Source organism: Suricata suricatta, chromosome 3 (assembly GCF_006229205.1).
Source record: "Suricata suricatta isolate VVHF042 chromosome 3, meerkat_22Aug2017_6uvM2_HiC, whole genome shotgun sequence".
Taxonomy (NCBI): Eukaryota; Metazoa; Chordata; class Mammalia; order Carnivora; family Herpestidae; genus Suricata; species Suricata suricatta.
In genome coordinates, this window is record NC_043702.1 from 20,161,519 (window position 1) to 20,184,035 (window position 22,517).

At 47.2% G+C, this 22,517-nt stretch overlaps 1 protein-coding gene across 2 annotated transcripts in view; it reads right to left on the minus strand.

Moving 5' to 3' along the window:
* Window positions 1-18,389: 18,389 nt before the first annotated feature.
* Window positions 18,390-22,517, minus strand: part of XRCC5 (X-ray repair cross complementing 5) — an 86,967-nt gene continuing 82,839 nt past the window's right edge. For both annotated transcript variants that reach the window (XM_029933886.1, XM_029933885.1), the window contains 2 exons: window positions 19,350-19,424; window positions 18,390-18,619 (listed from right to left, as the gene is read on the minus strand). In XM_029933886.1, coding sequence (XP_029789746.1) covers window positions 18,605-18,619; window positions 19,350-19,424 — 90 coding nt within the window. In that variant the 3' untranslated portion in view covers window positions 18,390-18,604. The remainder of the gene's footprint in view (window positions 18,620-19,349; window positions 19,425-22,517) is intronic.

Sequence of the window (22,517 nt, forward strand, 5' to 3'; positions counted from 1 at the left end):
TGGAAGTCCGAATCCCCAGGAGGCGAGGCCGTCCCTCCTCGCTCCATTCATTTTCAGGGCCAGATGGCGGTCGCCTCATTGCCTTTCACTGCTGATGCAGTCTTGTTGGCTGGTTTCTCACAGGTTGCTCCAGTGCGTTTATTTCCATCCATTCTTCCACTTGCCCCACTTATGCTGTCTGTGTCACGTTCATCATGATGGCAGGGAGACAACTGGAGCTCTCAGCAGGTAGACGTTTTCAGGGAGCAGGCCAGATCCAGTTTCCACAGCGAAATCACCCCACCCCTCCTCAGTCTGGGAAAACAGGGTGGTGGGGGCCCTGAGAACAGTAGACTCAGTTTTTGTTTTTGTTTTTTAACACTGCTGACTAAGCAAGATGGCAAGGACCCCAATAACCGCTATGAGCAAAAGGATGATTTCTAGTCCTATCTAATTCCTTCTTTCCAAGCTCTGTTACCATCTTTCATAAAACTAAGTCTAAAAAGGAACTTCAAGGATATTCCCTATCCAGGTGAGCTGTTTGGTCCCCTGCAAGGACAATCAGCAGGGACATGGGGCCTCCAGGCCTCAAGGGTCTTCCCCCAAATCAAATGGCTCCATCCTCTTTCTAGTCAAACAACATCTCCCATCTTTAAAATCCAGGTGTACTTCCTGCTAGAAGCCACGTTTCAGTAGTCCCTGTTACTTTCTGCCTTCTGTCCAGTTGAGGTTAGTTATTGACTTGCTTTGGTCTGAGTTCCCTTGCATATTAGGTGTTTCTGTTCTATCATTTTCACCGACTCTCAGGTCTTGAAGAGTGAGAATGAAGCCTCCACCCTCCTTTTGCATCTTCAAGAGTCTGGGGAATGGTGGGGCATCAGCCTACGATTGAGTGGTGCTGGTGTCTGTGACTTCTAAGGCCTGGTTTCTAGTTCTCCTCTAGCTGTGCTCTGAGTTCTCAGGCCAGCACTGACCCTGTCCACTGGATGGAAAGACCAGCTTTTGGTCACCCACATGCCTTTCAGGTCTTGGGTACAATGCATGTGACTGGTGAAGTGCTCTGAGATCTTAAGAAGAGATAGGACAGAGAGACTCTTGGCCATGTTCAGAAAGTGAGCTACACTGGAAAAAAAAAATCCTGCCTTACATTTTTCATATATTCCCATCATTCCTGTATACCGTGGTCCTTCTAATTTGGCTCTGCCACTTGCCTTTCTCAGCCCTTCTCCCTGAAATTATTTATGACATCATATAATTGTCTCACATTTGAATTTAGTTGACTCTAGCCCTCTGGGCCCTGACTCTGCCCTTCAGTGGTGATGGTGGTGATGCGGTATGTGTGTGTGTGTGTGCGTGTGCGTTTATTAGTATGTGTGTACTAGAAAGAAACAATCCAGCAAATGCCAACTGGCAGCCTCTCTGGATCAATAATATTAACGATTTCAGAGACTTCCAAAGAGCTATTGCCAACTCTTTGGCTTTTTTCAATACCATTATCACTATTACAAGGACACCCTAAGGCCCTTTTACTTAAAGCCATGACAAAATGCCCCAAGTGGGAGTACTGTTGATTTCTGTCTTCAAGGCCTGTGCGCTCAATGCTTCTTAGAGGGGTGAATGGTTGGGACTAGGCCTGACCTTAATATGTGGCCACGGAGTCAGAGGAAGGGATGTCATGGTCTTCTGAGAGCTCATTTTTTGGATAGTATCTATGTGACCACTTACTCTGCCTCACCCTGAGAATTTCCACTTGCCTTTATGAAGATGTGCTTAAAAAGACCTAGGGGTTCACTGGCAAGAAAAAAAGGTTGTGTTTAAAGGCCCATTCTGGTTCTACACTCTGTTCTGCCATTTATTGGGTGTGTGTTTTATCAAGGCCCTCCATTCCTTGGGCCCTTGTTGCCTGTTCTGTGGGGTGTGGGAGTGGGAGGGCCTAATGGTGAATGAAAGCTGAGAATCTGAGCAAGGCCTGAGAAATCTGCAGAAATCACTTGTTCATTCATCCATTTGACACAAAATTTCTTTTTTTTAAAAAGTTTTTGTGTTTATTCATTATTGAGACAGAGAGAAACAGAGCATGAGTGGGGAGGAGCAAAGAGAGAGGGAGACACAGAATCTGAAGCAGGCTCCAGGCTCTGAGGTGTCAGCATAGAGTCCGATGTGGGGCTCGAACCCACAAACTGTGAGATCATGACCTGAGCAGAAGCCGGATGCTCAACTGACTGAATCACCCAGGTGCCCCGTATTTGACACACATTTCTTGAGGGCCTATTCTGAATCAGACATTATTCTAGATTCCAGGCTGATGGTATGCAATAGAAATATAATGTGAGCCACATAAGTAATATTATTCTATTTTAAAATTTTTATTTATTTAAATTCAGGTTAGTTAACATACCGTGTAGTATTGGTTTCAGGAGTAGAACCCAGTGACTCATCACTTCCATATAATACCCAATGTTCATCCGAACAAGTGCCCTCCTTAATGCCCATCACCCATTTGGCCTATCACCTCCAGCCCCTCTCACCAACCCTCAGTTCTCTATATTTAAGAGTCTCTTAAGGTTTGCTTCATTTTCTGTTTTTATCTTATTTTTCTTTCCTTTCCCTTATGTTCATCTTTTTGTTTCTTAAATTCCACAGATGAATTAAATCATATGATATTTATCTTTCTCAAACTTATTTCACTTAGCATAATACACTCTAGTTCCATCCACATTGTTGCAAATGGCAAGATTTCATTCTCTTTGATTGCCGAGTAATACTCCATTATATATACATACCACATCTTCTTCATCCATGCGTCAGTTGGTGGACAATTGAGTTCTTTCCATAATTTGGCCATTGTTGATAGTGCTGCTATAAACATTGGAGTGCATGTGCTCTTTCAAACAGCATTTTTGTGTCCTTTGGATAAATGCCTCGCAGTGCAATTGCTGGGTCATAGGGTAGTTCTACTTTTAATTTTTTGAGGAATCTCCACACCATTTTCCAGAGTGGCTGTACCAGTTGGCACTTCCACCAACAGAGAAAAAGTCTTCCCCTTCTTCCACACCCTCGCCAACATTTGTTGTTTCCTGAGTTGTTAATGTTAGCCATTCTGACAGGTGTGAGATGGTATCTCATTGCAGTTTTGATTTGTATTTCCCTGATGAGGAGTGATGTTGAGCATCTTTTCATGCGTCTGTTGGTCATCTGGATGTCTTCTTTGGAAAAGTCTCTATTCTTGTCTTCTGCCCATTTCTTCACTAGATATTTGGTTTTTGGGCATTGAGTCTGATAGATTCTTCAGAGATTTTTGATACTAACCCTTCATCCAATATGGCATTTGCAAATATCTTCTCCCATTCCTTCATTTGCCTTTTAGTTTTGCTGATTGTTTCCTTCACTGGGCAGAAGCTTTTCATCTTGTTGAGGTCCCAATGGTTCGTTCATTTTTTGCTTTTGTTTCCCTTGCCATGACTTAAAAGTTTAAGTAATTTTAAACTTTCCAGTAGCCACATGAAACAGGGGAAATTAATTTTAATGATATGTTTTAGTTCACCCACTAGATCCAGGGTATTATCCTTTCAACATGTAATCAATATACAAAGTACTAATGAGATACTTTATGTTCTCATTTTCATCCTGACACTTTGAAATCCAGTAGGTTGTCTTACTTATGGCTCATCTCAGATGATGGCCACATAGGCTTTGACACTGAAGATGTGCACTTGGAAAGAGCTGTGGCTAACATTCATTGGGTTCTTGTTAGGAGAGAGATACGGGGCTAAGCATTTCCTATACACTAAATAATTCCATCCAACAACACAGTTAATAGGTACTGCTTCACAGAGATGACAAAATGGAGGCCCAGAAACTATAAGTTGCCCCAAACCATATGGCTCCTGACTCCTGAGCCAGGGAACCCGGTCTGTCTGACTCTATGTACTTGGGCATGTATTTACTATCCCATTTACCGCGTCCCTTTGGGCCAGTTAGCCCGTCTGAATCTGTTAACAGCATGTGGTTGCTTTTAGCTCTCAGGGCCATTGTGAGGAATAAAAGAAAACTATTGAAAGTGGTATGAATCTCTTGCTCTCTCTCACTCAGGATACTGAGAACAGTCAATGCCCTTTGATTCCTCCAATTTAGATTAAAGCTGCCCATAAGCTAATAGGCTGAAATTCAATGTCAGCCTTTGGGGTCCTCTTGGTCCCTGTGACTTATGGAGTTCTGAAAGAACATCTTTCTGGCTCCACAGCCACCCCTGTGTGCCATGTCCCTGTGTGCCATGCAGGGCCATGTGGAGTTCTGGGCCTCCCCCAGTGGTTGGTTCACACTGAAGCTGACCTGAGTGAACACCAAAGGATATGACCTTCCACTGTGGATTCTTCAAGACACAGCTCAGGGGCAGCATATGAACTTAAAAATTTTAAACTTTTGAGCCCACATTAAATTAAAAAGATCACATTAAAAATCTTTTCACATAAAACCCTAGATTTATAGTTTATCTAAAAAAAATGAGTCCATATTCCCACATGACTACCACTGAGTAACAGCTGTTCTTTTCAGAAGGGTCATGTGCCATCAATGGCCACTGTCCTCACCACTCCTTATTGATCCCTGGCACTGAAGAAGATGAGGGTTTTCACTTACCACATGTTTGCCATTGTTCTGACTGTGGACTCTCTCCTGTATCCATGTCTCTCAAGCCAGACCACACATAGGCAGGCCGTGTGTTTCCTAAGACCCATTGCTTTACCCTTTTGCCCCCCTGCACCCCTGGCACCTTGCAACACCTGCCTGGTCCCAGGGTCCAGCCCTTCAGCTGCATACACAACCACTCTCCTTTCCAAATGAGCTGTGCTAGGGTCAATTCAAGCAGCCATCCCTGCAGAACCTGCGAAACCTAACCTTCTTTCCAGTTCTGAAGAGGCTCTGAAATACTGGGCATTTGCTATGTTCTCCAGCAATGTGATCAGAGTATTGAACACACTTCTGAGGAGGCTGACCTTAAAACCCCCAGTGGCCCACTTCTCCTTTGCCGGGATTTAGGGAAACAGCCTCCTGGCCTCACTGACTTGTCTTCCTAAGAAGACCATGCAGTGAAGAAGCTGAGAGCCCAGAGTTGGAAGCCAGGCTAACCAAACCCAAACCAGGCTTCCACTACTCATTACCTGTGTGAACTTGGAAAAGTCACTTGGGTCCCTGCACCTCATCCTCCCTATGGAAAACCTGAAGTACACAGGTGCTTCCGTCAGCACCTGGCTCAGCTGGTGCCACATGAGTGAGTGCTGGCATTCTGACAACAATGTAGACCGGGTTTCCAGCAGGTCACCTCGCTGTCCCATTTCGTCTCACTGCCACACAGGAGGCACAGCAAAATTCTTATTGTCTTCTCTCTTAGTACCATCGCCACAAATGCCAGCTCTGGGAAAGACTTCTTTTATTTTTATTATTTATTTATTTATGTATTTATTTCTCTATTTATTTTTAAGTTTATTTGTTTATTTTGAGAGAGAGACAGATAGCATGCAAGCACGGGAGGGGCAGAGACAGAGGGAGAATCCCAAGCAGGCTCCACGCTGTTAGCACAGAGCCTGACGTGGGGCTTGATCCCACCAAACTGTGAGATCATGACCTGAGCTGAAACCAAGAGTCAGACGCTTAACCGACTGAGCCACCCAGGTGCTCCAAAGACTTCTTTTAGAGAGTCTGATTTCATAGAAGGGACTAAAGGCACTTCATCGCTTTTCCACACCAGTAAATATTCATGATGATTGGCAAAGAAACAGACCCAACAAAACAGTCCATTTCCTCAACGTAGTGCTCAACAGAGAGGGATATGTGTATCCCGGAGTACAAAGACACCCAGACCATTTGCATGAATGAGAAGGCCCAAGCCTGTTTCCACATGTGGATACATGCAAGGTGGTGGCCTGGCTCCCTGCCCAACTACACCCTCACAGTTCAGGGACAGCAGGGAAAGGGGAGCTGGGCAAGGGTGTTCTCCCACACACAAACTCTAGAAGGAGAAAACGGGGATTCTGTTCTACAGACAAAACACAAAATGCCAAGGGCAGGATAAGCATAGTAAGGGACCAAGGTCAACTGGACCTGATGAGTGGGTTGTATAGAGCTTTCAGGAAGCCTGGGGACCTGGGTCCCAGGTGCACCAGTGCCACCGACTACCTGAGTGATCTCACTCAGGCAAACCCTCCCCTCTGCTCAGACTCTTCAGTCAGGGAGGGGACAGACCAGGTGTTCTCTACTGTTCCTTCTGGCTGTGACACTCTGTGCCCATCCTTGGCCTCATGGCCACACTTGTTGTGTGTTCTGTCCACCTCAGTCCTGTCAGAGGTACGCTGTCATCTCCCGAAGCAAGAATCATGTCTATAAGATTCAGGCTCTGTATTAGGCGCTCCTTCAAATCTCAGACCCAAATTGGGCTTAAAGGAAGCTTTTCTTCCATAGTGGTTGGTAGCTACAATGCTGGATGCTTCCATACTTGTGTATTCATTAATCCATCCTTCCAATTAATTCAATCACATTAAACACTTGCCCCACATAACACAGCATGGGCACGAGGGAGAATGAATAAGACGACAACCCAGAACATAAAATCCAGTAAGTCGTCTATAGAACATGACCCTGGATCTCTGAGAACTGCTGCATCAAAGCATCCTGTCATGCCCCTGCTTAAACAGACACGTGTGGTTACCCCACGGCACCCTAACGTCATGAGTCAGGTGGGTGGAGGGGGTATCAGAGGACCAGGTCAATCTCTAGGGCCATCTAAAGCACCACGCTCTCCAGGCCTCTTGCTCCAGCCAGAGACACAATTCCTGTCCATGATACCCTTTTGCTTCCTTCTTAAGGGCCAGTGGATGGTCTGCAACCAAAGCATTTCCAGACCTTTTCCGGCAACTGCGTTGTGGGCTCTGGAGTCTGGAGCTTCTCTTCTTTTCCCAGAAGCCTGGATGGCCTCCCACTGATGGAGCCGGATAATAAATGAGTTCATTACCCCGGCTGCTGGGGCCCACGACAACCCATCTGCTGGCATGATTAATTAAAACTTTGACTGGGGAAGGAGGTGTCAGCCCAGGGCCGGAAAGCAATTAGCTGGAGCATCTTCCAGCCCTTCCTTTCTGACTGATGCCTGAAAGAGAGCAGGGTCTTCGTGGGTCAGTCCCAACATCTTCCTCTGTTTTATGCAAGGCTGTGAGGTAAGGCCTCAGGACCAAACACAAATAGCTCTTCAGCCCATAGCACCAGAAGCCCCGCATTTGTGTGTGTGTTGGGGAGGGAGGGAATGTTGGTAATTTCCTGGTCATAAGTAACATTGCTACTCTGGTCCCCACCTACCTGTGATAATGGTTTGCTTCCCTCTGTGTCAGAACCCAGACAAGGTGAGTCTTAGACTCCAAGAAGGAACCTCACTGTCTCTGGGGTAGAGGTACCAAACTTTTGGCTTTTTTTGTGTAGCTCACAGGTCCTGGAATATCAGAATGAGATCCAACTTGGGCTTTTCACTTGAACGAAGCCATAGTAGGTACCGATTTGTACCCTCACAACAAAGGGACCTCATAACCTGTTGCCTCTGGTCTACAAAAATTCTGTATCTGTTTCTGTATCACTTCTTGCCCCACATGTGAGCTCCCAGGGCTCTTCCACTATGCCTGAAACAGAACTTACTTGGGATCTATCATTCACACCAAGGTATAAATAGCTGATAACAGTTTAAATTAGAGCATCTCCATTTTAACACGCCTTGTAAGGAGATAGGTGCACTTTCAGAAGAGGAACCAATGAATGGAGGGAGGGAACTTTGGAGTCTTTTAAACCTCCTAGAAGTGAACATTCATTCTAGAAAATACATTAGACAGGCCTCTTTGTTTTTCTGTATCCTCAGGAGTTAGCACCATTTCACCATAATACCACCAGGAAGAAAGGGGGTTTGTTGGGTTCCTTTTCTGGATGGCCTGTCATATGAGACTCACCTACTCTCAGGAACAAAGATGGAGATGTCCTAGAAATGACCTTCAACTCTACTCAGTTGCTTCCTGTAGGTGCTTTGTGCTACCATGGCATGAAAAGGACATGGCTGGGAGAGAAGGGGTGAATGTAGCTAAGAGGAGGCGGGCAGGAAAGTGGGGTTATTTTTGTGGGACACTTTGACTGACACCAAGAGATGGCTTCAGAGCTGGAGTTTTGCTGTCCCTACAGCTTCACTGCGGGATCGTAAAGTCGCTGTCTCTCTGCATCTGTATCTTTTACATGGCCCTGTGACTTCTTATTGTATGGAAATGGAGTGACAATCAGGAAAATTTCATGTGGCAAAAGTGTTGAATTCAAACGGGAGAATTCTGTTAATTTGTTTCAAAGCCCCAGTGGCTCCCTGAGATGGGGGATGTGCTCAGTCTTGGATGCTTGTCAGTCTCACTTCCCGATGTGCCTAGAGCAGTGCCTGGCACACGTTAAGGAATACTCCGTAAGTATTTGTGGAAGAGAGGAACAGAATCGACTAGGAAGTATCCTTTGAGCCTTCTGGTCGTTCAGTGTTTATGAACTTTTTGAAGTCACGGAGCCCTATGATCAGACAATATCTTGCATGTATCCACAGTAAAGAAGACAGAGAGAGGAAGCTTCTCTGGTTCAAGTGTGTATGTTTGGAGGGGGGAGTTTCCTCACCCACCTCCCATTCTGAGTTTACTGATAAGAAACTTGGGACCAACAGGGGCTGTGTTACCTGTGGAGCTACCCCCAGGCCCAGGTGCCCCTCTCCTCATCCCGTGATCCCCCCACTACACCGAGGATACGAGACTGCCCAGTGGACGGGCCTGAGGTACGCTGCCTGGCCACCCTGCCCCCCTCCAACTCTTCTCAACCAGAACAGTCCCACTGCTTCCTGTCATGTATGTGAAGCTTCTGTCTAGGCTTTCATTTGAGGTAAGGGTTATAATGCCTAAAAAAGAAAACCATTGCTGCGGGACTGGAAGAGGAAGAGAGTATTGCAATAGAGCTTGGCGTGGGGGGGGGGGAGAACATCAACTTCCCTTTATTGTATGACCCCGAAGAAGCCAGGACATACCCAAAGCAGGGACTAGACGTGCACTCTCCCCTTAACTTTCTTTAGGGGCTTGTTTCATTTTGTGTGTGTGGGAGAATGCTCTTGCCTTACTGACTAGGATTTAATTTGGTAGGAGAAAGGGGAGAGAAAGGGAAGGGTGGGGAGGGAAGGAGACAAAGAATCCCTGTGTCACGCCCTCCAGCTCTGAGATGCACAAGACCAAAGTCCTCCAAGCTACACAGGAAGGCACAGCGAGACAACCTTCCTGCCAGTGTTCTTCAGGTACATGTTTAGAGGCAAATTCTGCCAAGAGTGGGAGGGAAATACCAGGACATGGTGCCCAAACTTGGCCACATGTGGAATCAGCTGTGATGCCTGGCTCCTGAGTTTGGGTTTAGTTAGTAGATGCATGACCTGGGCCGTGGGAGTTCTTAAAGCCTGTTGGTGTTTCTAACATAGAGCCAAGTTTGGAAACCACTGCAGGGAGCGCAGGGATGTATTAGCCCTGCCTGAAGCCTCCCCAGTGAGCAGCCTGTGCGGTTCTTACCCTACTTCTCACCAAGTGTGTGGGCCCCAGGGGACAGGACAGAGTGCACAAAGGCAGGGCCAGCCCCCTTATTCTGCTCCACAGACCACAGGTAGAGGTGGGTAAAGGTGACACAGATCAGAGGTTTGCAGGAGGCTGCAGAAAACAGGTGAAAGCGCTTCCCTGAAAGGGAGGAAAGGTCAGAGAGAGATGGGTGTGTCAAAGTGGAGCAGGGAGTAGTCAGGTGGCTTGCTGAGAGGAGAGGGAAGAGGCTAGGGGACAGGCTTACTCAGCCTGGCAAGTGCAAGAAGGGGGCAGTTGGGTACGTGCCCTTGACACTAGGCCTTGGTTTCCCAGGAATCCCAGGACCCTAGAGGATGGGGAGAGATGGACTTGCACCACTGAATGGCTGTGGTGGCTGCTGGTGGGGTCAGCTCTTGGCCTCTGTCCTCCCCACGCCCTTGGGGGCTGTGTCCCCCACAAAAGCTAGGTTAAAGTCTAACTCCTAGTACCTTAGAATGTGACCTTATTTGGAAACAGTTGTTGCTGGTGTGATTAAGATGAAGTCCTACTATTGAATACCGAAAACGCACCAAGGGTTGAAGGTCGGGGGGAAGAGGTGGTGGTAATGGAGGAGGGCACTTGTGGGGAAGAGCACTGGGTGTTATATGGAAACCAATTTGACAATAAACTATTAAAAAAAAAAGATGAAGTCCTACTGAAGTATGGTGGTCTCCTGACCCAGTGACTGGCTCCTTATAAAAAGGTGCTCAGGAATGAATACAGTGGCCCAGCAAGGGAATGAGTGCAAGTATGTGTGTATGCTAGGCACAAGAATGTACCTGCATGTGCGGTGAGCGCACATGTGTATGTATGTGTGAGTCTGTGTGCACACATAGATTGTGCCTGTAAAGTCAAAGAACTGTTTTTTGTCCCTCTCCTTTTACTTACACACACACACACACACACACACACACACACACACACACACACTTTTCAGCCCTGAAACTTCGAGTGTCTTCTTGGCCTAGACTATTAATAAAAGTCAGTTACTCCCCTGCCTCCTTTTGCCAGTGGGGCCATGGCAGTTTAAGAGTGTGACTAAATCCTTATTAGGACACTAATCAAAGTAGCCCATAAAAGGCATCTAACTCTGAAGCTGTTGGGAGGATGCAGGGCCCACAGAGCTAGAAATAGGGGAGGAGAATCTTTAAACAAAGGAGCCACGTGACACACTGCAATATGACCAACCTGCTGAGGGTCTAAGACTTGAAATGCACAACACACACACACACATGCACACACATCTCTGCCCATCTAGAACTCAAGCTTCCTAGTCCTTATCTTCGGCTTCCACATTCGAGAGGCAGTTTTCTGTTTTGTAGGAGAAAACGGATGGTGTGCTGGGTGATGCACCCTGGATCACAGAGCAGGGTAAGGAAAGAGATGGAATTGTTCCTTCAAATGTGGTCACTGATGAGCTAATCCATGTAGGACCAGGGTGTCCACTTGTAGAAGAAGAGCAGGGCATTTTAAAGCCAGATGCTGGTATGGAGGAGGAATAGAAAACTGGAGAGGTTGATAATGGGGAATATTTGCTGTGCACTTATTATGTGCCAATCATTTGTGTGGGTAATCCTCCTCCATACTGGCAATGCTAGATGCTACGTGCTATTAGCATAAACCCTGCTGACAGTTGCAGAAACCAAAGGGGTGAGTAACTTGGCCAAGGTCGTAAGACCAGGAAATGGTAGTGACAAGATCTGAAATGTAGGTGGTCTGATTCTGGGCTTAGGTCTGAATTATTCATGAGATTCGGTGAAAATTAAATTCTAGGAAAGAGGGATGCAAAAGGTGTTATGAAATCCCCAAAGGCCCAGACTCTGCAGATGCATGGAGCCCTGGCTTACAAAATTGAAATTCCATGTCCATTCTCCTTCCTGGGTGCCCCTCCAGCTCCCACGTGCCCTTCTGGGCACAGTGGTGGGGGCAGGCAGGACAGCTGTGCACGCTTACAGCGCTCACCCAAGTTCTGGTGTAATGAGAGTGAAGAGCTTCAGGGGCACAACATGCCTTGTAAGTAGGCCCTGGGCATGGACGGAGACCCAGGAGAGGCCCGGGGGACATGGCAGACAGCAGAACCCGCTGCAGCTCTATCCAGAGACTTCTGCAAGAATCTCTGGTGATCACACAGGATGAGGGGGAGGGTGCGGGACTGAATGGGACGAGCACCAGCTTCCTCGGTAGACAGTGTTACTTCAACGAAGGGATTTTGAATCCCAAGGCCGTCAATTAGCGTACATCCTGCAAAACGGAAGTCTAGGTTTCAAGCTTAGTCTGGATTTACAGAGTTAGTAAGTGAAGGACCTGGGTTGCAGGGACTTCCGGCTGGCGAACCGGATATCCATTCTCTGTCCCGCCTCCCTGAATCATCTCCCACCGGAGGACAGCTGGAATAACAAACCCTTGGCTCTGCCAGCCTTCCCTGCCCTGGGGGGTTGGACATGTGGCAGATTTCTAAATTTCTGCCCAAAGAGGACTGTGGTCTAGGATCACTCTTGTTTTTCCTGATAAAGAGGCAGTCACAGCTGGTGCTGCCCTGGCCACCTTTCCGTCTTCGGATGGGAACACGAGTAGGGAAAGGCGTTAGGAACCACAGGCTCCCAGGCAGCTGTCAGTGCCGGACTTCTTGTCTGCAGAGAGAAAAAAGCCTGATTTTGTTGAAGCCAGTGTTAGCTGGCATTCCCATCATTTACAGCCCGAAGCTTTCTGGACTTTGGGCTGCGGGTTCACATTTGTGCTGCGATGTCAGCAAGGCCAGCAAAGGACAGGTACTTGAGTTCATCACTTCCGGGAAAAGATTTTGTAACATTTTAATATTGTAAAAATCGGAATACAGACTAAAAAGGCCACCATGTTTTCAACCCCCCCCCCCTTTTCTTAATATAATTACTGGTATTTTGGATTTTAAGAAATAATTGTATTTGAAAAGAGCCCAGGAAACGGACTGCAAGACAGACCCATCAGGTTTCTGGGCTCTCCAAAGATCTCATCGCTCCCATTGCCTCCTGTTTCTGCAAACTGAACAGAGAGTCTAGCAACCCTCCTGCTGCTTTGACAACAAGGTACCTTTGAAATGAAAACTCAGGCCGCTTATGCTAAAATATTTATGCTGCTAGTGACAAAACTTTCTCTCAAATTGTCTTTGAGCTCCTGATACATCCTTCTGGATACCTGCAGTAGCCTCCAACTTTTAAGAATATACTTGATGTCTGAAAACAGTGGGAGGTCACCTCTGGCCAAACCTTGTGAATAACGATCAGAATGATGCAGATGGGTTGCTCTAAGTGAATGACTAAACCAAACGTGTCGGTTCCCAGAGCTACTACTTTGAAGAACACCAGAATCTAGCCCCTTTCCCGTGTTTCTAAGCCCCATGCCCACCACCATGGGCTTTGGACAATCTGCAAGCAGTGCTCCGAGTGGCTCGAGGCCTCCTTTCTCCCCCCACTTGTGCCCCACAGCCTGCGTCTCAGCTTTGTCCACTTGTGAGATCTTGGTTTGGAATGATTTTTCCTCTTTCAGTTAAAAAAAAAAAGTAAACTGGTATTTCTAGATTATTGCTCATTCCTCAGCTTTTTGTATGGTCCAAAGATAGGCTCTCCTCTCCTCAGAGGTGAGTACGTTCTGTTCTACTCACCTCATGTGGCAGCACTGGGACACGGGTTCCTGGGTGTTGCTGAAGCTGCAGAAATGACGTGTCCCGGCAGGGCAGCATCTGCTGGTTTTCTCCAACCCCCATCAGACATTCCTAGGCGAGGCTGGGGCTTTACACCACCTGGCGTCAGAAATGCCCTAGGACTCCCTTTTACACCCGCCCTCTGCCAAATGCTGTCAATGCAGACTGGTAAGAAATGGGACATACTTTCCAACCTTTTATTCTTGCTAGGACTAGAGAGAGAAGAGTCATGTACGTACTCCGTAAGGCTGTCTACATTCGCCAGGAGTTTACCATGGCCTTCCCTCTGCCTCTGAGCAAGACTGTTTCTAATCCAAGCAGGCAGACCAGCAGAGAGGGGGAAGGAATTTCTTTCCTGTTTTCAAAATCCCTGGAGATCTTTCCATACGGTATAAAGAATCTTAACACTAGAACAGACACAGCATCCTGAGAAATGAACAAAAGCCACGCGGCCACGTGGAATATGTGCATGCATCTTTGATGAGGGGTATGATCTTGCTCCTATTTCCCCATTTAAATCAAGTGAAACCCAACAGTTTGGAATGCAGCTTTAAAATTGTGAGCAATGACAAATGTGCCGCACATGCTACCCTTTTGTGCTTTCCTTGCCAAGCTGTTATCTACAGTTACTTTGAAGCACACAGTTCATTTTTGTTCTTGCTTCTGAAAGGGGAGTTACAGATGTTTGATTCTGGCCATAAAATCAAGGCATACGGGTCATACTGTTACCTAAGGAGGAGCTGAGTTCATGGTCATCTACATTTGACTGATTTGAGGTTTAAACTTTAAGAAATCCATGTAACCCAGAGACGACTGGACTCCCCATGGTCATCCTATTTCACCCTTACCTTCCCTGAAGCAGCTGACAGTTTACAGCACATACACAACCTCTAAAATAACCAACTCCAAAGACATTAGAGAGACGTATTTCACTGAGTATTCAGCAGTGAGACAGAAGATGTACTCATAACGCACACAGGACAGAACTAAGAATAAAATGCGCTATACACACCCGTGCTTTCCTAATCCCTTTAGATCCCCTTCCCTGCCAGGTGGGCAATCTCTTTCTCTTTACCCAGCTCTGCCTCCAAAACTCTCCCCTCATTTATAACGTGACATTCACCAAAAGAAAGGGCAGGAATTAGCCAGAACACTACCACTGCCCTAACTGTTGTTCCTCAAGCTTCTTCAACGGGGTCACCCTCTCCTCCTACAGGCCTCTCCCCATCCTGCCGTCCCATCTGCTCCCGGATCCTCACACTGGCCCTGCAAAGGCTCCTATAATTTGCAGCATGCTGAAACGGTAAGAGGGCTAGAGAGACCCAGAGACTCACCCAAGCTGAAACATGATACAAGACACGTCTTCCAGGGCCTGTCAGAGCCCTCACCCAACTACAATGCTGTGAAGGTGGATGGGCCTGGGAAATGTAAAATGTAAGGCTGGGAACGGGCCTTGCATCTGGGTTGCCTCTTCTCTACCCCAGGCAGCACGTGTTCTCATTATTCAAGCCATCCCTACCTGCAAAGCCATAGATATGCTCACCCCCGCCCATGAATGAGAAGACCTGGCTTCTCTCTGGCCATCCTTACCACAGATGAAATACAAGTGACCTCGTTTTTCTGTTGTTTAGAGGTTAAGGGACTTGCTAAGGCCACAGAACTGTCAAGTGTTACTGACATGAGGATTTAATAAATCTAGAAGCATTGAACATCCAGGGACGCTTTGAAGCACTACATCTCTCTAAATAGAAGGAAATCTAGTCCAGAGTTAGGTTCAGATGGAGAAAAGAGGTGTTTCCTTCCTTTCCAAGGTAACCGCAGAAAGCCAACGCTCGACGCAGGGATTAAAACTGCTGATTGACCTACATGGTGGGCTGACCTATATGGAGGTGAAAGCGTAGACTGGAGGAAGCCCTCCTCCCCGTCCCCCTCCAGATTCTCTCCTGCCTGCTAGCGGGAGGGAGGGAAGGAGGACTTACAAATGTGACTGAGTTGTGTCTATACAGGGTCATTAAACCCTTAATAGCTTATATGTACACTAACCCCCATAGGTATTTCTACCTCTGCTCCATGATGCCAGCCAGACAAGAAAACCAAGGCCTACTCTGAGGAGGCCCCACAAGATGTCCTTGCCCTGTCCTAGGCTTGGCAGCAGCTGGTGACAAGAGCTGGATGTAGGAAGCAGACTATAAACTGAAGCCCTGTGCGGCTCCCCTTGTGCTGGTTTCCATTGTGCTGTTTGCTCCTTGTGTGTTTCGCTCCAGCAGGGCGTTTGCAGGAAAGGGGTGTTCGGCACGGCAGGATATGGTCATTCCTTTGAATGACTTAATATGGTCAAAATCTAGGGGGACAATATAATCTATAATCCCTATCAGGAGGCCATTATGCCAGGACAGTAACTCCCAAGTAAACTGGGACGCATGGTCACCTTCTCCAAACCATCAACACTTCCCTGGGTCCTAACCCCAGACCTTGATCACACAGAGACCTTCATTTCCATGTAGTAACTAGAAAGAAAGCCTAAGTCCAACAGCAGTAGGATTTAGTAATTATGAAATTAGCACTGCTATAGTCAAGGTCCTAAAAGAAATAAGACAAATAAAGACAGGAAAGCAGACCTATGCAAAGGTTCTGCCCATGCCCTCTATTTTGGGTTTCCATTAATACCACGGCGCTTTATCTGTATAAAGCATTTACAGTTTACAGAGAACATTCACAGGCACGTTCTTCCTTAACAAGCCTAGAAGGCAGGTAATAGGCGTGTGCGCTGACAGAGGCCACACAGCAGCAGCAGAGGCAGAGCCCGATTTCAGGATCTGGAAGAGCCTAGTGTCCTCCCCTACCCACGCTGAGACTGTGGACCAAACAGATTATCTGTTGCTTGAATCAAATCAGCTCCAAAGACGGTCATTACCACTGTACATATTCAAAACAGATATGTATGTGTGCACTTATTTTTAAAACCACCAGGAACTAGGTAAAAATACTGTCTATTCCCAACATGCTTTTCTAAATAATTTCCCAAGATTCTAACAATTAATTTACAAAATTAATGGGCAAGGAATCAAACTCCAACACTTAAAAGTGGTTCTTAACAGGGCAGCAGTACGTACCCTTGAGGGGGCATCTGGGTTGTGACTGAGGAGTGAAGGGGAGCCCCCTCCTTTGCCTCTCCCTCCTCTGTGAGTCAGCAAGCTGCGGAGAGCCTTCTGCCGCTCTGCAGATCAGCTTCCTGGAGGTTCCAAGTGATCTGACCTCAATACAGCTGTGTTTGACGGACGGGAGAGACCCTGGTCCCCCTGCCTTCCAGTCATCTTAACTCCTCCCTCTGCAAGTCAACAAATATTAGTGACATAGATCAAAGGTGACAGGGACGATAGTTCCTGACTTCCGATTCGCACACAAGCCTATCATTCTCGGGACTATCAGGCCTGTGAGGCCTAGCCTGGGCTGGCAGACCATGATGCATTGCCTGCGGCTCTCCGGGGCCACAGCTGGCAGAACGTGTGGGAGGTCCAGAGACCTGCAAAACTCATCTCAGGGAAATGGGGCCTTGGTGCGTTCGTCCAAAACATCACGCATGCCCTCACTCAAGAGTATGTTCTGACCAAGTCTACCCAGCACATGTCCTGTGCCTACAGGAAATGGATTTAGTAACTGCATGACTAATGTAGTCCTTTCTTTCCTTAGCCCGTTAAATTCACTTCCTTCTTTCTTCAGGTATTCAGATAATTTAGGTAAAAGCGGGGTTAGAGAAGCACAAATAATCCCACCACGTACAACACAGGTCAGAAAGCATCGGCAGATCTAGAGGACTAACTCGATCCACACTTCCTGGTTTGACAGAAGGACTGTCTCCAAGAGGGAACGCTCCAAACTGCCCAAGGTGAGCGACGCTTATCAGGCCCTATGCCTGATTCCTACCAGCAGGAGGGTCTGCTGAGAGGACTGTAGAACCGAGAGTACAAACTTCCCCTCTGGATAGCAAATGTCTCCGTTCTGCCCAAGTCACAAACACGCCCTGGGCTCCAGTCATCCAACTAGACAGGAGGGTATGGATGGCATCCTGCACTGGGCTTGCTGTAAACGGGCGCCTGGCTGTCAAGATTGACTAAGATGTGCATGGTACTGACGGGATGTCCCAGAGGCCTCTAGTTACACCACTCTCTCACCTCAGCTGGCTGGGAGATCCGTCTTCAAGCGACGCACAGAAGGTCTCTAATTCCCAGCTTGGCACTGAAAAATTCTTTTGCAGACAATTCATAACGAGTGGCAATCCACAGGAGGAGCGAGTCATTTAAGCCTTGAACATCACTTCTGCAGAGTGAAATGAAGCAGTGACCGTGTACAGAGTACAGAGGGTCTGGGAGACTGGGCACCACAGAGTTTGTGACACGAAGGGGGAGGAGTGAGAACTCGGGAAAGGAATGAGGTCTGAAAAAGTAAGGGTTTTGCTATTTTCTCAGTGAAGGAAAGGAAGCATCACCGAGAGAGACAGGAAAGGAGACTCTGGAAAAGAATGGGAAATTAAGGACGGGTCTGAACACAACCACACTTGTCTCTGTGAGACCTGCAGGCAGGCAGGAATGAAATGGTAAAATCCTAACTACAGGGGGTGAATTTCTCCGTTGTTTTGTTTTGTGTTTCCGGGTTCGCCAATCTGTCAGAGGCTGGCCCAGAAGAGCATTTCTTCATGGGCACACCACCGCAGCTCGGTGTGCAGGTAATTTGTGCCCTCCTCCCGCCCTGCTCAAGGAAAACCACCTGATGGAATGTGGGGACGAAAGGCTTAAATGAGAAAAGAAGGAATCAGCCCTTAGCCATGGTTTCCCAAACCCACCTCTCTGGCGGTGGGAACGAAAGCCACTGCATGCCCAGCATAAGCTGCTGGGGGTCAGACAGTGGGCTGTACCTGCGGGGCAGGACTCAGAAGTCTACCACTGACACGCCATAGTTCCGGACAGGGCAGCCTCCCGAGGCGTGTGATCCTGACCAATCCTTCCTAACCAGGAAGAAATCCGTCTTCCAAAAACTTCAAAGCACGTGCATAATATACTGAGAACAAAAAGACCACCAAAGAAACAACACACTGATCAGGAAAGAACGATGATTCTTTATAAAGGTGTGTGGGATCGAACTGACCCCTTACAGCTGCACCTACTCATTCCAGAGAATCAGGAGCGTCTCTTCCGCAGAACCCACAGAGACCTTCCTCAGAGCTTCCAGTCCCCTCGAACGGCCTCCTCTGGACAGAAGTCCCAGCGTGACAGCGGTGACAATTCTCGCAGATCCCCCACACAGGCACAACCTATATCAAGTCCAGCTGTGAAGGAGAAGAACACGTTTAGAAAGGAGCCAGGCCAGCCCCGACCTCTGCTGCCCTGGCGGGAGGGAGCGGAAGGACAAGGGCCCCACTTCGCTGGTGGCAGACAGCGGCTCGCTCGCTGCCGTCTGAGGAGTTACAAACCCAGTGAGTCGTTACAGCGCTAAGGACTTCTCCGCAAACAGACTGAAAGATATTACTGGAATTAGCTGTCGTGTGAGGCTGAAAGGCAGGACGTTTCCCCACAGGAAGGACGGACAGACACGAAGGCAAGACTTCCAGAGCCCCTCAGGCAACCAGGCGAGGCGTGAGCAGGTCCAGAAAGTTAATTGACAACATTCAAGAATTAGGCTTTTAAAAGGCTGTTTTTGTTTGTCAACCCACACAAGTTGCATGCTGTATTGCTTATTTTGGTTGAGAGTCATTTCAGTAAATGATGACATTTTGCTACTAAAGGAATGGCCTCACCAGCTCTTTTTCAGTCCTTCACAAGGGAGGATTAAACTGAATGAACAATATAAGAGAAACCAGAGAGCACAGGAATTTCCATTATGAAATTACCTATCTGATTAAATTTATAACAGCAATAAATAATAGTGTCGGGAGCTTCTGGTGTGTCAGCAATTAAGACTCAAATAAGAAACAGGCCTGTGATAAGCAGCACTGGGCTGTATTTACATTCGGACAAGTTCGATCTGGAGAACACCCGGTATGGATTAAAAGCACTTACTAAATCATCCACGTCACCACCTTCTGCAAACATGGCTGTTGTGTCTTCTTTTGTCCTTTCTCTAGGGGCCAGAAACTGTAAACAGAAAGCCAGGCATGACACCAAAATGACATTTTTGATCCTTTGGATGGAGGGCCCAGGCTGCTGGCAGTGCCACAGGCAGAGCTAAGAAGGCTTGCTTAGCAAAGTCTCACTGCAACGGCCTTAAAGAGGCATCACCTTGAGGCATACTCCTTCATTTGGCCCTGGACAAGAGGACCAGTTTTTAAGTTGAAGAGCTCACATTAATTAGTCACCAAGAGAAAGTTCTTGTGAAGGGGGAGAAAATGATACGGTTTGCCAGGGCAGTGACCCCACCAGAGGGTCCCATGTCAAGCACTGAGGACATTCCCATCTCTGCTCCCACAGGGGATTTTTGGGCTCATTAGGGTTAAGAAAAGAACCAAACCTGGGGCTCTTAGGTGGGCCAGTCAGTTAGGTGTCCAACTCTTGATTTCAGCTCAGGTCATGATCTCAGGGTTATGGGATCAAGCTCTGAGCTGAGTGTGGAGCCTGCTTAAGATTCTCTTTGTCCCTCCATCCCTCTCTCTCTCTTTCTCTCTCTCTGCTCCTCTCCTCTGCTCATGCTCTCTCTCTCTCTCTAAAATAAAAAAAGAAAAGAACTAAACTCCTGAAATGATTATGTCTTGGTCTCTTCTGAAAGGAGCATAAGAACCAAGTGTTTGAACTCAACAATTAGAATCTAATTCTTCAACTCTACAGAGGACAAAATGAAGGACTTCCTGTAAACGACATGAAACACAAAAACCAGTGAGCTTGGGAGGCTGTGTAATTCCTTTCCTGGAAATCCTTCAATTGGTTACAGAAAGTCTAGAAAAGGAAGGTGGATGAGAAAGCTTCTAATGCATGCTTCAGCATTAGTATTCTAGACTGGGAGCTTTGAAAAGGCAGATGCACAGAAAAGCAAGTGCCCTGAATTGAAGTCTGCAAGGATCTAGGGATGAAATTCAGATTTTAAAAGGGTACCAGATGCCCTTGAAAATCATCTGAACACTCCTGCTCTCCACCTTGTCCCTCTAGGAGGGAGTGGTGGGGTGGGGACCCCCTTTCTCCGGGCATGCAGTAACTGCCTCTGAGAGCTAGGTTTTGTCAACCACTTATCTAACCCCTGAGGGTGATCGATCTTCTGGTGCTTAAGTACCTGAAATGGCAGCAGAGCCAAACCTGGAAAAGTGTTTTTAAAGCAGAGGTGGAAGGTGGGGCCTCCCTCTCCCCGACAGCACTCCTCGGGGCCAGTGTGCACGGAGCACAAGCCAAAGTCACCCTTAAATATTAGGCCGTGTGCAGCAAGTGTCAGGAAGCCAGTGCTGCACGTCCTGCCATCCCTTGTAGGCACAAACACACGCACATGGGTAATAAGACGGCAACCGTGGAGGCTGGATCTACAGAACTGGCACCATGGACATGGCCATGACACTTTGCTTTTAACTCAACCTCTATCGTGAACTGTTTTTCCTCAGTCAAAAGCACCTCACCACTCATTAACAATTTTGACTGAGAGATTAAGGAATTTATCTTCTTCTAAGACACTTATGGATCTTTCCATGGCCCTTTGTTGACCTTAAACTGGACCACATTCAACGCTGGACATCAGTGCTGTAAGAGATGGGAAATGCTAGCAAAGGGGGATGCAGTCTTAAGTAGAACTATAATGGGCTTCTGTACCATTAATTCTCTTTTACTTATCCCAGCTGATTATTGGAGATGTCTGAGGACCAAGGACAGATAAATGAGTCAATCACACGTGTATCTGCACACGGTATAGGTCTAAAGATTAAACTCTGCTTCCATCTTAGATTCTAAGAGTTCTAGGATATCCTAGATACCTTAGATTATGATTCTATCATTATTAAAAATGAGTTTTACCTTGTTTCTCAACTCTCCTACACATTACCATTCACCTGCATGATAGTTCTGGTAGTAGGAATGCATGGCTAAAAGACTTGCCCAGTTTGGGTGAAAAGGGTTAAGAGCAGAGCTGTGTTTTGCCATAAACATCTGGGGGGCCACACATGAGCCGCACTGGCCAAACACAGACAGACTACCAGGGCCTTGAAATTCCACAGTCTGCCATGCCTCCTATCACCCTTAGGAACCAGATACGTGGTAGGTACTTGCCAGTCTAGAAAACCCTAACATTTTCTGGCACACAGCCTCTAAGAGCTCCAAGCTCCATCCCCTCCTCACCCAAACAGCCCCCTTTTCATGGTGCAATTACCGGATAAACCAAGGCAGGGCTGTCTGCACAGTATGACTGCAGTGCATACAATTAAGCACAAAGGGCCCATCTCAGAGACCAGGCCGACCTCCTAGAAAGGGGAGCACCAGCAAGCAAACGCTCATTTCCATCACGTGCTCAGCACCTGCAAGTGATTCTCCTGACAGATCTGCTTCATACTTCTGTGTAAGCGAATGATGGCTAAAAGCCAGGCTGGGCTGCCATCCATTATCTCCCCAAAGCCCCAGGCAAGGCTGATCCCTTATACATATCACTCCTCTTCATCAGAGTTTTTAACTGCAAGTAATTTGCAGGCTGTGCAGTGTGACGGGAAGCTGGAGATATAGCAGAGAATTCAATGATTGGCCTGCTTTCTCAATAAAAGCAACAGATTCTCTGAACGCAGCAGGAAGGGGCAGGAGCCAACTCTCATCTTTTCTTGTGTTCTTTCCCTCTGCAATGCCGAGAAGTTGAGAATAAATAGAAAGGATACTTGTGTGACACACTCCTCCTTCCTCAAACCACCAGGATTTACGTGGGGTTACCAAGAGAGAATATCCTTACTTGAAGAGCTTTATGAAATGGATAAAACATGGCTTTGTAAGCACACTGAAAAACAATCCTGGCCGCAGCAGGGAAATGGAGTCAGTAACATCTATATGGAAATATCCAGTCTACTCCCTCCATAAGACTAAAAACTAATAATCAGCTTGTGCTCAGACCCTTACCAATCCCTGAAACTAAAGTCACATGGCTTCCGGTGGGCTGATTCCAAAGAATCTCCCATAATCCAGATGGATACAAGCATCAAGAAGAACAAGTCTGATTGCGTGTATTTTGTCTAGAAGGACATACATGTAGGTTTACGCCCCGTGTATCTTACATCGGGC